General features: G+C 41.9%; 1 protein-coding gene across 3 annotated transcripts in view; it reads right to left on the bottom strand.

The window, feature by feature from the left end:
- The window catches only part of LSM14A (LSM14A mRNA processing body assembly factor), a 399547-nt gene extending 386335 nt beyond the window's left edge, over positions 1-13212 (bottom strand). For 2 of the 3 annotated variants that reach the window (XM_069216476.1, XM_069216475.1), the window contains exon 1: positions 12950-13204. In XM_069216476.1, coding sequence (XP_069072577.1) covers positions 12950-13070 — 121 coding nt within the window. In that variant the 5' untranslated portion in view covers positions 13071-13204. Of the gene's footprint in view, positions 1-12949 lie in introns of all 3 variants that reach the window. The other variant, XM_069216478.1, reaches the window with a different exon arrangement.
- Between the last annotated feature and the right edge of the window lie 448 nt (positions 13213-13660).

A 13660-nucleotide genomic window follows, 5' to 3' on the forward strand; every position in this document is an offset into this window, starting at 1 on the left:
TGGCCAGTGTGTCTATCTTGGACTCAAATATGGCCTGTATTATGTCCCCAAGAGAGGGGCCCACCGTCAGTTCACTCATAGGTATTGGTTACGCAGTGCTAGTGTGCAAAGTCGTAGGGCAGTCAGGGGGGGGGGGGGGGGGGGGGGTGTGTGTGTGTGTGTGTGTGTGTGTGTGTGTGTGTGTGTGTGTGTGTGTGTATGTATATAAAAGACCCAGTTCCACTGCAGCACCCCCCCCCCCGTGGGCTGTTCACCTGCTGTTGTTTTCCAGCATCCATGAAGTTAGGTGCTGTCTCCTCCACTTCTATTCACCCCTGGGGCCCCTCAATGTTGGGTTTGTTCTGCCGTCTGACTGCTCAGGTCGCGCCCGCCATCTTGTGCGCAGGCAGCCCCAGGCTCCACTCCAGGCTCGTTTAGGGGGGGGGGGGGGGGGGGGGGCTTAGGCTGCTGGGGCTCTGAGGCCATCATGCCAGGATAGGCACGGACGAGAGGTCCTTGGCCGGAGCTCCTCGCGCCACTGGCTCCAAGCCACACCCCAGGCATGACATATTCATGCCTTTCAGGAATGAAAACAAGCGGATTTGAAAAGGCAAGCCTATGACCCCATGAAAGTGACTGACGTAACGTGGGTGTGGTTAAAATCCCTCTAAAGAGAGATTAGAAGAGGGAAGGAGCGCTTTGCGCTCACCCCTAAAAATAACATGTCTTTTAGAGATAGTGTATACGCTGTCTAGGCGAGACTTAAAAAAACTACCTTTCACTGAACCCTACCTACAAAGTAGCATCAGTCACTGGAGGGAGTGCTTTTATTCAGGTTGGGCACAATCCAGCATGTTGGGTTTTCTACACGGTCAGTATGCCAGGATTAGCATTGGTGTTTGCCCTTTTGATGAAGCCTCGAAACAGACATTGCTAGACTTAATTCATAGAACTTTGAAAAATATATTATGTACCAAAAGGTTTTTATTCTTACTACAAAAAAATAAAATATGCTAGCTCTACAATTTTTATAGCTACCTTGTGATGAGATCTGTTCCATGGTAGGGTCTCTCTTAAATGTACAGTGAAATGTTACAATCTTAGGGTTATTTATGGAAAGAGGAGGTTTTAATTGTGCTATTGCTTTTACTTGTATGATTATCAAAGGTAGAATTGTATACAATTTTTGAATTATAGTATTGTTGGGTTAGCAGACGTTTAAGAATTTAACAATTGGCACTGTTTAATGGACAAAATATTATAATGCTTATTCTTCTTTCAAATTCCTTCACACGTTTGAGGCTCATGTACTCCTGTTCTAAATAAAATGAAGCTCACAGTTTCCTGGCATTTAAGTACACATACTGATCTTGGTCAAAGACAAATGCAAAATTATCTGTGTAAAAGCGTTAATCTGCTCTCTTTCTTACTCAGCACCTATTTCAGAAAAGTCCCACTGACCTACCTCAATCAAATGCATAAAGAACGACCCGCGTTTGGTGCACTGGAGTACCCCTTTACATCACCTTTAATGGTCTAGAGCAGTGGTTCCCAACCTGTGGTCCGGGGACCCCTGGGGGTCTGCGAAGCCTTCTCAGGGGGTCTGCGAAAGCCTAGAAAATTTAAAAATATTAACAAATATTGACAAATTAGGTCCCCAGCTTCCAGTAATGACTCAGGTGGGGGTCCCCGAATTCTGATGATGATTCAGTGGGGGTCCGTGTGTTCCATTAATGTTAAAGTGGGGGTCCACAGAAATCAAAAGGTTGGGAACCACTGGTCTAGAGTCCAGCTGAGAACCAGGAGGAATGCACTTCGAAGTAATCTAACACAAACTTGAGACAGCCCCAGATAAAAAAAAAACAAATTATTTCCTTGCCGGCAGTGCGGTCAGTGAAATATATATGGAATAAAACAGATTTCATGTGCTAACTGTATACGGCAACAAAAAAAAAAAAACACAACACGCACACCAACAACAACACACCGCACAATTATCCACAACTCAACACCTCATCTCACGAGGCTTTTTCTGCCTCAGTGCTAAGCCTTTTTTTCTTCCTTTTTTTAAATGTTTGGGGCTATTAGTGCGTGAGTCTTCATTACTTTTTTTTTTTTTTTTAAATCCACGAAAATGTACCTAGGCTTTATCAGTCACTTGTATGACTGGCTTGAGAATGCAGCCGCCACCAGACCTTATGTGATCAACAAAATAAAAGCATTGAGAGTACTACTGAAGGAGGGGCTTAGGTCACACCCACGTGTTGGGTCCCACGAGTATAGGATTTTACTTCAGCATGCCATTGTCGGGTACAGTATCAAGCCAATTGGAAGAGTTATAGGACTTATCAGTTCACTGGGGAAAATGTAAAATTTCTTAAGTGTGATCTGTTTACAAAGAAAAGTATAGCTGACTTGCTTATTGGGAAAAGCACATGTTAAAAGGCAACAGGCTTTTAAAGGCGAATTGCTAATACACTGTACTAAAGCCAGCAGGCAGACATGCTGTTACACATAATTTCAACAATTACCATAGTAAGCAAGGGTTTTGGTGTTAGTAATGACCCTAACAAAATGGAGAAACAAGATTACTGGCTCCATTAGGAGGCCTTTATAAGGTTTGAGAACTGGAAATTGCCACATATTTTTCATTTTATGAAGGTATACCCGATGGTGGCCTTGTGGGATGACTTATGCCCACAGAGTAGGTCTGAGTTGGTTAAGATGAGAAGCCAATGATAAAGTTATAGGCTGGATTGTTCTTTATGAAGAGTTGAGATAAAACCAATATGTCTGACTTACTGATTGTGTAAAGCATATGTTAAAGCCAAAAAGCTTCCTCTAGCAGTGTCGTACCACACCATGCATACTCCTTTCTATGCCATTCTAGGGCACTCTCCTCTGTACCACTACCTTTTAACCATGCTGAACAGCAGCCACACTCATGTCCAATATGCCTAAACCATACTGGCAAAGCCAAACACTCTTGCATAGCCGAACGTAATTTGGAGACATCCGTGTGAAATGTTGGCTATGAAAAAGGACCCATTTCGGGAATATGTGAGGCTGAGGAAACTGATCCCTGGCTCAGCTGCTATCCAGAGAAACTTATCAAATGCAGACATATCTGAAAACTGGGACACCAAGAGATTTCAGAGTGGTATTACTACAATCGTTAACAAGAACGCCTTGCAGTCCACAAGGCCTGGGACAGGTACGAATCAAACCAGAGTGAACTCAGTCAATGTCTAATGACTGAGGCGCTATTGGAATCTCTTTCCTCACATTCAGAGATTCTTTTTTTCTATTTTTTTTTTTTTTTTTTTTTTTTTTAAAGGGAAAATCATTCTGGTGCAAACTTAAAGATGATTCTTTCAGGGAATGCACAGGTCAAGATGTTCAAGCCCTCTGCATTGCCCCCTGAAATGTGTATGGCATAAACAATGTGTCCTGTGCACTGCAGTGGTTAACAACCGCCACAGAAATATCCTGTCAGCACTGAAAGACTACATCCCAAAACAGCAGCAGACAACCCCCATCCTTTCAACTGGTCCTGCAACCATTTAATGAAAATGTTACTCTTACTATAAAATCTATCCAGCCTAGTTAACGTCATGCCATAACAAAATCAAAATACAAGGTATCCACAACTGTAATGGTCTCGAAATGCCATAATTATCTTCAGCACATCCTGGGCACAGATGCTCTCACGCCATCCTACCAAGAGGCCTAAAATCACTTGGATTTTTGGAGTTAAGCTATTTCTATATATGCTCCAACAGTCTGCACTCCAACTTCCTGAAAGGTCTTCACAGCTATTTCCCCATCAATTCTCAGCATTCATGGTTCTGGAGTAGCCCGATTATCGTTAAAACAGATTAACATACTGAAAGGCTCTGGCGAAGATAAAAGAAAGAAAAAAGAAAAATAAAAGAAACACAACAGGATTATAAGCTGTTTGCACATCACATTGAGGCGTCAGATTTAACCAAATATCTACTCATTCAAGGAAAGACATATTTGAGAAATCTACTTGTCCAGTTGAAACAAAAAGGCCTGTCTTATTTAGTGCAATGCACAAAGGTGCCAAATTTTTGTGACAACTTTTTGTGGTATTCTCAATGTCAGAGGTTTGTTAATAGCTACTTTGCATTATGGGGGTTATTCTAACTTTGGAGGAGGTGTTAATCCGTCCCAAAAGTGACGGAAAAGTGACGGATTTACCACCAGCCGTATTACGAGTCCATTATATCCTATGGAACTCGTAATACGGCTGGTGGTATATCCGTCACTTTACCGTCACTTTTGGGACGGATTAACACTCCTCCAAAGTTAGAATAACCCCCTATATGTCATGGTTTGGATTCTGTGTAGTTAGAGGATTCATTTATTGAGGTTGGTTCAGCGTACATTAGACCAGACCTCGGATCACAGCAGAGTTCAGGATATGTAATTTTCTAATAATAACTTTACCCCCTTTTTTCCTTTTAAGAAATCAAATCAGCTGATAAAAAAAAAAAGATTTAAAAAAAATACTTATTTTCATTAACCTAGAATAGACTTGCAGATCAAAGTTTAACATTGCCAAGCAAGAATCCACAAGACTGCAGTCTGAAATCCACTCAACTGCACTGTTTATTTACTGGCCAAATCAATTCATCTGTACGAGTCCCAGTTCTCTTCATTGCCATAAATGCAATGATACATACTTAGCGCTACATCGGTGACTTGACACTGGCACTGTACAACTAAATAAGCCTTGCAGGATCAAAGTGAAAATATTATGGGCCAGACTTTCAAAGCTATACTGGCATACAAAAGGAAAAGTTAATTTTACGCTTATTTAAAGACGTACAACGCAGGAAGGTTTTTGTGTGAAAACAAAATCTACTCAGAAGAAGGAAGCAGACGTGATGTGGTAGTTTCAGGATTGGTAGTTTTAACCTTTAGAAGCTGGGGCATTTCCATCCTCGCTGTGCCAATTTTTTATTTTTATTTTAAATAAAGTTTGAGGCACTTTGGTCTTAGGCCTTCATTATAGTCCAGGCTATGAAATACATATGGCAAAATCAAAAGAAAAATTTGTAAGAAGCAAAGCGATGTATTTTTCCAATGTGCACAAAAAAGTCAAGGCATAATGTGGTTTTTCAAAATGTGTTCCTTTTTTCACACCGACTCATATTTGGAGCCAAAATGGGGAGAAATCAGCTGATAATAAATGTTTTACTATTACTGTGCTCCCACACTTTGCCGGATATAACAAAACGGCACACCACTTGTCGATGGAAGTTTGACAGCAAAGGCCCCAGCCATGAAAAAAAAAAAATGTTAGTCTGGATTTGGCCTCTAACCCTGGGAAAACTACCAAACCACAACATGTCTTAAAAACTAGGCACTCAGAGGCTTAACCAGTTCTGTGCCGAGGACGTAATGGTTACATCCAGCGGCACAGTGCTGCTGTGCCCAGGACGTAACCATTACGTCCTGGGCACCCAGCCCAGAGGGAGCGCTGGGGTTCCCCCCACCCCCACCCCAAGTCAGGGATGCCCTTACCCTTCCACCCCCGACCAAAGCATTTCTTTTTCTCTTCTGATCACGTGGATGAGGCAGAGAGGCTTCAAAGAGAAGGAAATGTATTTCAAATTTATTTTAGGCCATTTCTGCCCCCCCCCCGGGGGTAGAAACCTCTAGGCACCAGGGCAAATTTTTTTTGGGTGGGTTTTTTTTTGTTTGGTTTTTTTTTTTTAAGAGATGGGGAGCGACCCATTAGGCAAGGGTTGCTCCCCTGGGGGGAAAATTGTATTTAGACCATTTCTGCCCCCCTCGGGGGCAGATACCACTAGGCACCGGGGATTTTTTTTTGGGCACCAATGTCACGCAGGGGGAGCGACAAATTTATTTTAGGCCATTTCTGCCCCCCCCCCCCCCCCCCCCCCAGGGGCCGGCTGAGCTAGAGGCCAAAATCCACAGGTAGGCACTGTTTTCTATGAAAAAATGTGATGTGACCACATTGTGTTTTGGGCCATTTCCTGTCACGGGCGCTAGGCCTACCCACACAAGTGAGGTATCATTTTTATCGGGAGACTTGGGGGAACGCTGGGTGGAAGTAAATTTGTGGCTCCTCTCAGATTCCAGAACTTTCTGTCACCGAAATGTGAGGAAAACGTGTTTTTTTTAGCCAAATTTTGAGGTTTGCAAAGGATTCTGGGTAACAGAACCTGGTCAGAGCCCCACAAGTCACCCCATCTTGAATTACCCTAGGTCTCTAGTTTTCAAAAATGCACAGGTTTGGTAGGTTTCCCTAGGTGCCGGCTGAGCTAGAGGCCAAAATCTACAGGTAGGCACTTTGCAAAAAACACCTCTGTTTTCTTTCAAAAAATGTGATGTGTCCATGTTGCGTTTTGGGGCGTTTCCTGTCGCGGGCGCTAGGCCTACCCACACAAGTGAGTTATCATTTTTATCGTGAGACTTGGGGGAACATAGATTAGCAAAACAAGTGTTATTGCCCCTTGTCTTTCTCTACATTTTTTCCTTCCAAATATAAGAGTGTGTGTAAAAAAAGACATCTATTTGCGAAATGCCCTGTAATTCACATGCTAGTATGGTCACCCCGGAATTCAGAGATGTGCAAATAACCACTGCCCCTCAACACCTTATCTTGTGCCCTTTTTGGAAATACAAAGGTTTTCTTGATATCTATTTTTCACTCTTTATATTTCAGCAAATGAATTGCTGTATACCCGGTATAGAATGAAAACCCACTGCAGGGTGCAGGTCATTTATTGCCTTTGGGTACCTAGGGTTCTTGATGAACCTACAAGCCCTATATATCCCCGCAACCAGAGGAGTCCAACAGACGTAACGGTATATTGCTTTAAAAAATCTGACATTGCAGGAAAAAGTTACAGAGTAAAACGTAGAGAGAAATTGATGTTTTTTCCCCCCTCAATTTCAATATGTTTATTTTTCAGTTGTTATTTTCTGTAGGAAACCCTTGTAGGATCTACACAAATTACCCCTTACAAGCAGCAGCTGGAGTGAATAGCAAGCTAAAAGATGTGAATTAAAGAACAAAATATTCTGTAACTGTTTTGTCACCTGCAGGTAAAATAATGCACAACTTATAGGAAAAATAATTTCAAGTTAATATTTATGAAGCCTCAATCGGTGAAAGCAATCCGTGCATAGGCTTGAGTGCGGGGCCTAGAGTTAAAGAATGTAATACGGTCAGACACAGTGTGAAAAAGAAGCTTGTGTATATATTGTGCTAGGAGGTCTCTGCCTGTAACAGAAAGCACAGTGAATGTGAATATGCAAATCATTATTTTAAAACTGTATTATACACAGTATAGTATAGGCTGCTGTGCAATGGTTTAGTCAGAGTCAATGGATTTATACTACAGGGGAGCACCAAATTATGTAGTAGAGCTGACAAAATTATGCAAAAAGAGAAAAGCAAATTATGCAGCATAATGCGACTTTTACATCACTTCATTATTTTGTACTCTTTTTTAAACCTTTTTTTACACGTGGTAATACTATTTGGGCAAAGATGTTACTTCATTAGAACCAGTTTAACAACCAAATGCATTAATAAGCAAATGAAAGGTGACCAGTTAACCTTTGTGAAGAGCCTTCCACTGCTTGGGAACGTGTCATCATATTTTAGTAGCCTTTAATCCATGTAAGCTAGAAATCTTTTTTCGTTTGAAAGTTTGCAGCTTTTGCACCAGACGATGGATTATGTGGCAAATGTGGTACATCCACAATTATGCCAAAACAAAACACAAAATGGCATAATCCCAGAGGCTCCAGGCTTAGTGTTTCAGATCAAACAAGGCCTTTCAAAGCATATATTTAATAATAGGTAACCAGAATGTTCCTGTTGCAAGTATAAATATCCATTAAAAGGAAACTTTCCAGAAACTTCAATTAAGGCTTATACAGGTTCCCAAGCAGTCCTCACATTTGGTGACTAACCAATTGCACAGGTTTATATTTCTTTCAGGTAGCAGGCACCTTGGTCTCTCACCACCTTCTGCTTCACAACACATTATGGTCCCACCCCATCCCCTTTCAACCTCACTCAGAGGCAGTTCTAGGTCCACATTAACCATTCTGGGATGGTTGTTTCTTTTTTGTTTAACAAAGTATAGGAACTGGTTTGGTTAAATTAAAAAGACATCGGCATCTGTCCCCACTGATCATGCCCACTTCAACATGGAGAGGTCCCTTCAGGTAAGTTAAAGGGTTGCCAGTAGGGTCGCAGTCCGAAGCAGAGCCCTGATCATCCAGACGCCTGGGACTTCAGAGTAATGGCCCCATTTAGTGCTGCAGGGGTACTGAGGCAGGGTGGTGTGAGAGGCCAACTAAACCCCAATTGGCCGTTTTACTATCTTTTCTTTTTTGCTTTAAGCCCCAGTGGATCATTGCCTCGACAGCGTTTTTCGTTTCATAGCTATGGCCCAAGGGAGGTGAATATTGAAGCAGATGAGACAGCTTAGCTTGGGCCGCCGAGAATTGACAGAAGGGCTATGGGACAAGATCGAAACCCATGCTTTTAATAAACAGCAGGGGAGACTGCCTATTTCACAAAGCAGTAGCTATCATTAGTGAAGCAGCAAAAGTGGCACTAGGTCTCAGAGGGTTGAGGGCCCACTGCATCTGAATTATGCATGTCTTACTCACCAAAGGCCACACGGTACCTTGCTAGCATTAGTGCTGAGGAAACTGTTGCCTCAAAGTGGGGGTCACATGTAGGCCCTAATTTTTTTCTCAAAGGGACAGATAGTCTATTCCAGTATTGGAGTGATGAACAGGCAGGGAGGCAGCCTATTACTCAGGGTTGCAAATATCCTTAGTGCGGCAAGTACAGTTGCCATGGAGCCCAAGAGCTTGAGGGCTTGACAATACCCCAATTATGCAGGGAAGAGATTGTTGGGTCAAATTTTGTTTTTGTGTTGTTTTTGGCTCGTTTATACAGCTCACATTTAGTGCAGAATTTGAGCTACAGAAAGGTACCCCTGGAATTATCTCACACCCCCAGCACCCTGTTCTTAGCCTTACCATTACCACCCCCCACCCAAGTCTTGCCATAAGGTTTTGGAAGGGGGGCCCTCAGGGCAAAAAAAATAAGTTTTTAAGACCTCTGCCTTATCCTATAACCTTTGCAAATTTCCTGAATCAATAAAATACCTATTTTAAAGTACTTTTCTGCTGTACTTGCTATAAACTCTAGATTATGCCAAAGTCCAATAAAAATGTAGCATGTTGTCAATGACACATATGATAAATACTAATGGTCACAGATTTCAGTAAAATTCAATATTTATAACAAAATTTGATTTTTCAGTAACATTAAATATATAGAGACCATTTCTATTTGTTTTTTGGGTGTATCACAAGTGTTTCTGTGCACTCTAGTATATAGCAATCATAAAAAGCGTAAAGCAAATTAATCACTTCTTTTGCATGAGCATAAAGTAATTTGTTTTGTTCTAAACGTTATTAAACTACAGAAAATTGTAAATGTATGTACCAAATTACTCTGGTCTATAAAAATGAAAGTGAAGTCTCGAAGCCTGATTGTTGTTGCGTGAACCCACTCCACATCTTGACTTCCCCACCCTACTTATGCAAAGAATCTTTTCATTCAAACTGAATACTTAAGTTGAGACTAAACTTTCACAGCAACCCACAAGTGAGCAATACAAATCAAATATAAAAACTTTCTGAAGTTCAACAGTGGTAGTAACTGATTAGCTGCCCTTCAAACCTGCTTCTACCAGGGATATGAAACTCCTATCCCCCCTACAATACAAGGGTTCATGGATGTTTTGACAATCAGACAAGTAAACCCAACACTTTGCAGTACAAACCCTTTGCCAATTTACAGTACTCTATTAGGAATCTGGTAAGGTGTATTGCCTGCACAATCATTAAGGCTAGTATCAAAGCTCTGCAATGATCAGAATGTGGTTTCTGTTTGCACATCACTGCAAGGCACCCAAGCGGGCAAGTGGATTTATTTTGCAGGACAGGTAGATTTCTCAAACATCCAGTGCCTTGGACTACCAGACATTTTATAAAATCCAAATGTGTTGTACTACTATATGGGACACTAAAAAGAGAAACATATGGGGAAATAGTAATAGTATTCTGCCACAGTTATGCACTTGACACACACATTATTCTTAAATGATACTGCTTCTAACGAATTACAAATAAAGGGGCGCTTGTGCCTTGCCTCGAAACCAGATGCACTGCAGTTAACTTCACAACATAGACCAAACTACAACCAACGCCCTTTCAGCCACACATCCAGACTAAAGGGCAGCCAAGAACCAGATGAAAATAAGAGCACTCCTGGTCCTATCCACGATTACATACTACAACATAAAATATTAATGTAGAGTAGGTACTGAACAATTTGAAAAAGCTTCATGACTTACAATGTAAGTAAAGCACTACATAGATACTACACAACCCTGATTCACAACTTCCCTATAACGTAAATGCAGAATAAAAAAACACTAAGGCACGATTCCACAATAAAATCCAGCAGAGTGTATTTACTCTACTGATCATGTACTCTCAATTTGATGATGCACGTAAACATAGAGCAATCCAATTCCCACTTTCTATGTATATGGGTTTGGTACAGGTTAAATACCTAAGGGCATTCAAGATACTCATATTGTCAGAAGAAGCTGCGCACGAGTCAGCAACTTGCCCAACAGCGTAAGCCATTGATATGCTAGCAGCAGTGAATACTTGGGGGGTTTGGAGAGGCAACTAACAGTGGAATACTATATCTAGCAGACGGAGAGATACAGAATGGCCCATGCTAGGGTTCGCACTCCAAATTGTTCATCCACAAATTGTGCCCATGTGAATTCAAGCTTCTGAAGATAATGGTGATACTGTACTGTTCTGGGAGTATTACCTCCCTATCAAGCATAATGCCAGGACGGACCAGAAACTATTGTACAGCATAGTGACATCACTTTCAAGATGAAACATGAAAAAGGATTCCAAATCGAACTGAATTTGCTCAGTATTACTATTGCAAGCTCTGGTTACAGAATCCACAGAGCCACATGTTTCCCTCAAGATCTATCAATTCACTTTGACACCCCAGAGGGACCACCCTCTCCATTATGCTGTACTTTCCCTGATCTAAACCTAGCTTTCCAATTCCATGCAGGCAAACACCATAACATGGCTTTCAGTTACGCAGTATTTTCAATTATTCGTTTTCTACTACTTTAACATTACTGAAGTTGAGGTGTGCTCCTCTATATCGCAAGCCATTCCCTGACTTCCTTTTTTGAAGAGCACCTTTAAGTTCTTCAGCTAGCAATAAAAGTTTACCACACTAACTTCTTGCTTGAAAAACTGCTTGATTCACCACTCGTTTTAATATCTCAAACATCACTTTTCCCTAAAATGAGTACGCATACATGTATCATTCAACAGTATTCATATCAATCATATTCATTGTGAATACACTACAAAATTATTTTATGCAAGAAGGTAGATGGGTGGGTCCTGAAGACGTGTTGTCACTTCCAACTAGACTCGAAGTGGAGGTTGCATGGCTTAATTTCTATACAATGCGAGTAACTACATCAAGTTTCAATTAATCCGTGGTTACTATTCTCCCACCTATTGAGCACCCAAATTTAAAGACATTCCATTATAAAGTACCATCTTAAAACTGCTCCGTGCACAGGAAAGAAACTTCTGTTGCAACTGAAATGTTACGCACAAGAAAAACGACAAACAATGAAGCGATCCAGGCTTTCTTTCACTGCCGTTTTTCAAATCCCGTGCACTTGGGCAACGCTGGCGGCTTCAACTCGCCACCCTTCCTGAAACAAATACCCAGCTTAAGAAAATATGTGAATAATAAGCCTTTTTGTAGCCAAGTCGATAGTCAGTTCTATCGCCTACCACAGCGATTAAATTCATCTTATTTCAATACTCCCGTGATGTATAAAGCACTTATCAAAGTTAACGGGTCACCATGCTACGTCAGACTACAAACCGACAGTGAGAAGCATCTACAGAAGAAGTAATAATTACCTCACTGGCACCCTTTACAATTATGGCAAACAATAAATGCATGCCCTCGAACTTTTTTTAAACTCAAGGATAGACAGTTGTGGTTACTCTGTCACGTCTCACGTGAAATAAACACACAACACTAACAGGGTGTTCATTAGGAGATAAAGGCGTACACAATAGTTACCACGAACTTTTTACCACCTTAAAAAAATGAAAGCAGCAGTAGACGAATACTTTGTCCCCCAACCAGTTAAGTTGCAATGCTTTACCGATTAAACCGTACTTAAGAGACACCCCCTCCCCCCCAACACACACAAAGCACTAAAGGTTTATGTCAAACTTCACTGCACATCAGCAGATGCTTTGTGGAAACCTGCGCCACCTACAGAAACACAATTAAGTGCGGCGAGTACGAATGTGAAAACAAACCGAAATCGGACCAGAGATGTAACGCATCAACGTTAGCGTTATATATAGTACTGTAAAACATAAGCAAGGGTGTTGATAAGCGCTTTTGGAAAACCAAAGAGAACGCGATAATGCTGCATCGGGAGAGGACGCAAGAAGTAATATAACCCCAAACAAATTGGAGGGATGGAGGTACTACTAAAAGCAGAAGCCAAGTCAGAGAAGGGAAGTTATCAGTTCACTTGTGAAAACACCACCAGAGTTAGCAAATTACTTCTTTGGAGCCGGTAGCGAGGAGAGAATAAATATTAATATCACACTCTCTACCAGTTGGAAAGGCCCACAAAGGAGCATGGAAGGTAAACAACACCCCAACCCCTTGCCCTCCCCATGCCTCTCTTAGTCCCCCAAACCATTGTTTCCCATTGGTCCATAAAATTTAGTCTGTCGTGGTCTGTGGCATATACCCCTATTTCAAACCCATTTCCCGCACCTTTGGCCAGCGCCACGGTGGAGTTTTCTGTGTCGATGGTGTATAAGATGCCCTCATAACGAATCTCGGCCTTGGAGATCAGACTGATCTTGCTGCCGATGTAGGGTGTCCCTCCGCTCATGGCTGCTGCCGGGTCGGGAATGTTCCCCGGGTCCGGATGGATGAGGATGGAGAATAATACACTCCCACCCAAAGACAATATCACAGAGGAACCCCAGTTATGCCAACATGGCCGCCTTCATGCCCCTTTGACTGAAATGGACGCTGGGTTACCACCCGTTGTTCTCGCGAGAAGATAATATTCACCATAAAACAACGTAGACGTTGTCTGCGCATAAGCGGCTGCGCAATGGACGGGCTATGTCTTAAGTGGCTGCCACGTTGCTTCCAGGCTACAAACTTAGTATTGTAACGTTAGCGTCGAGCCACGCTCCATGATATTTAGAGTTCTCAACTGGTAATTCCACGTTTTGCCTGGAAATAACATGTCTGTCGACGAGAACAGCCCCGCCCACAAAAGAGACATTTAATTTATGATGACCATGGGAGGAGCTCACCGTTTTTCCCATCTGCGCGTCATTCACATAAACAATGTTCAGAACGGCAAGGCTTTAGAGACGTAGATAAACAAGCATTAGCAAAGCCAATAGGTCTTGCCTATTCAAGAGCAAGTGACTTTTCCAATGGGTTTTAGCCATGTTGTACAGCAGT

Source organism: Pleurodeles waltl, chromosome 12 (genome assembly GCF_031143425.1).
Source record: "Pleurodeles waltl isolate 20211129_DDA chromosome 12, aPleWal1.hap1.20221129, whole genome shotgun sequence".
NCBI classification, from domain to species: domain Eukaryota; kingdom Metazoa; phylum Chordata; class Amphibia; order Caudata; family Salamandridae; genus Pleurodeles; species Pleurodeles waltl.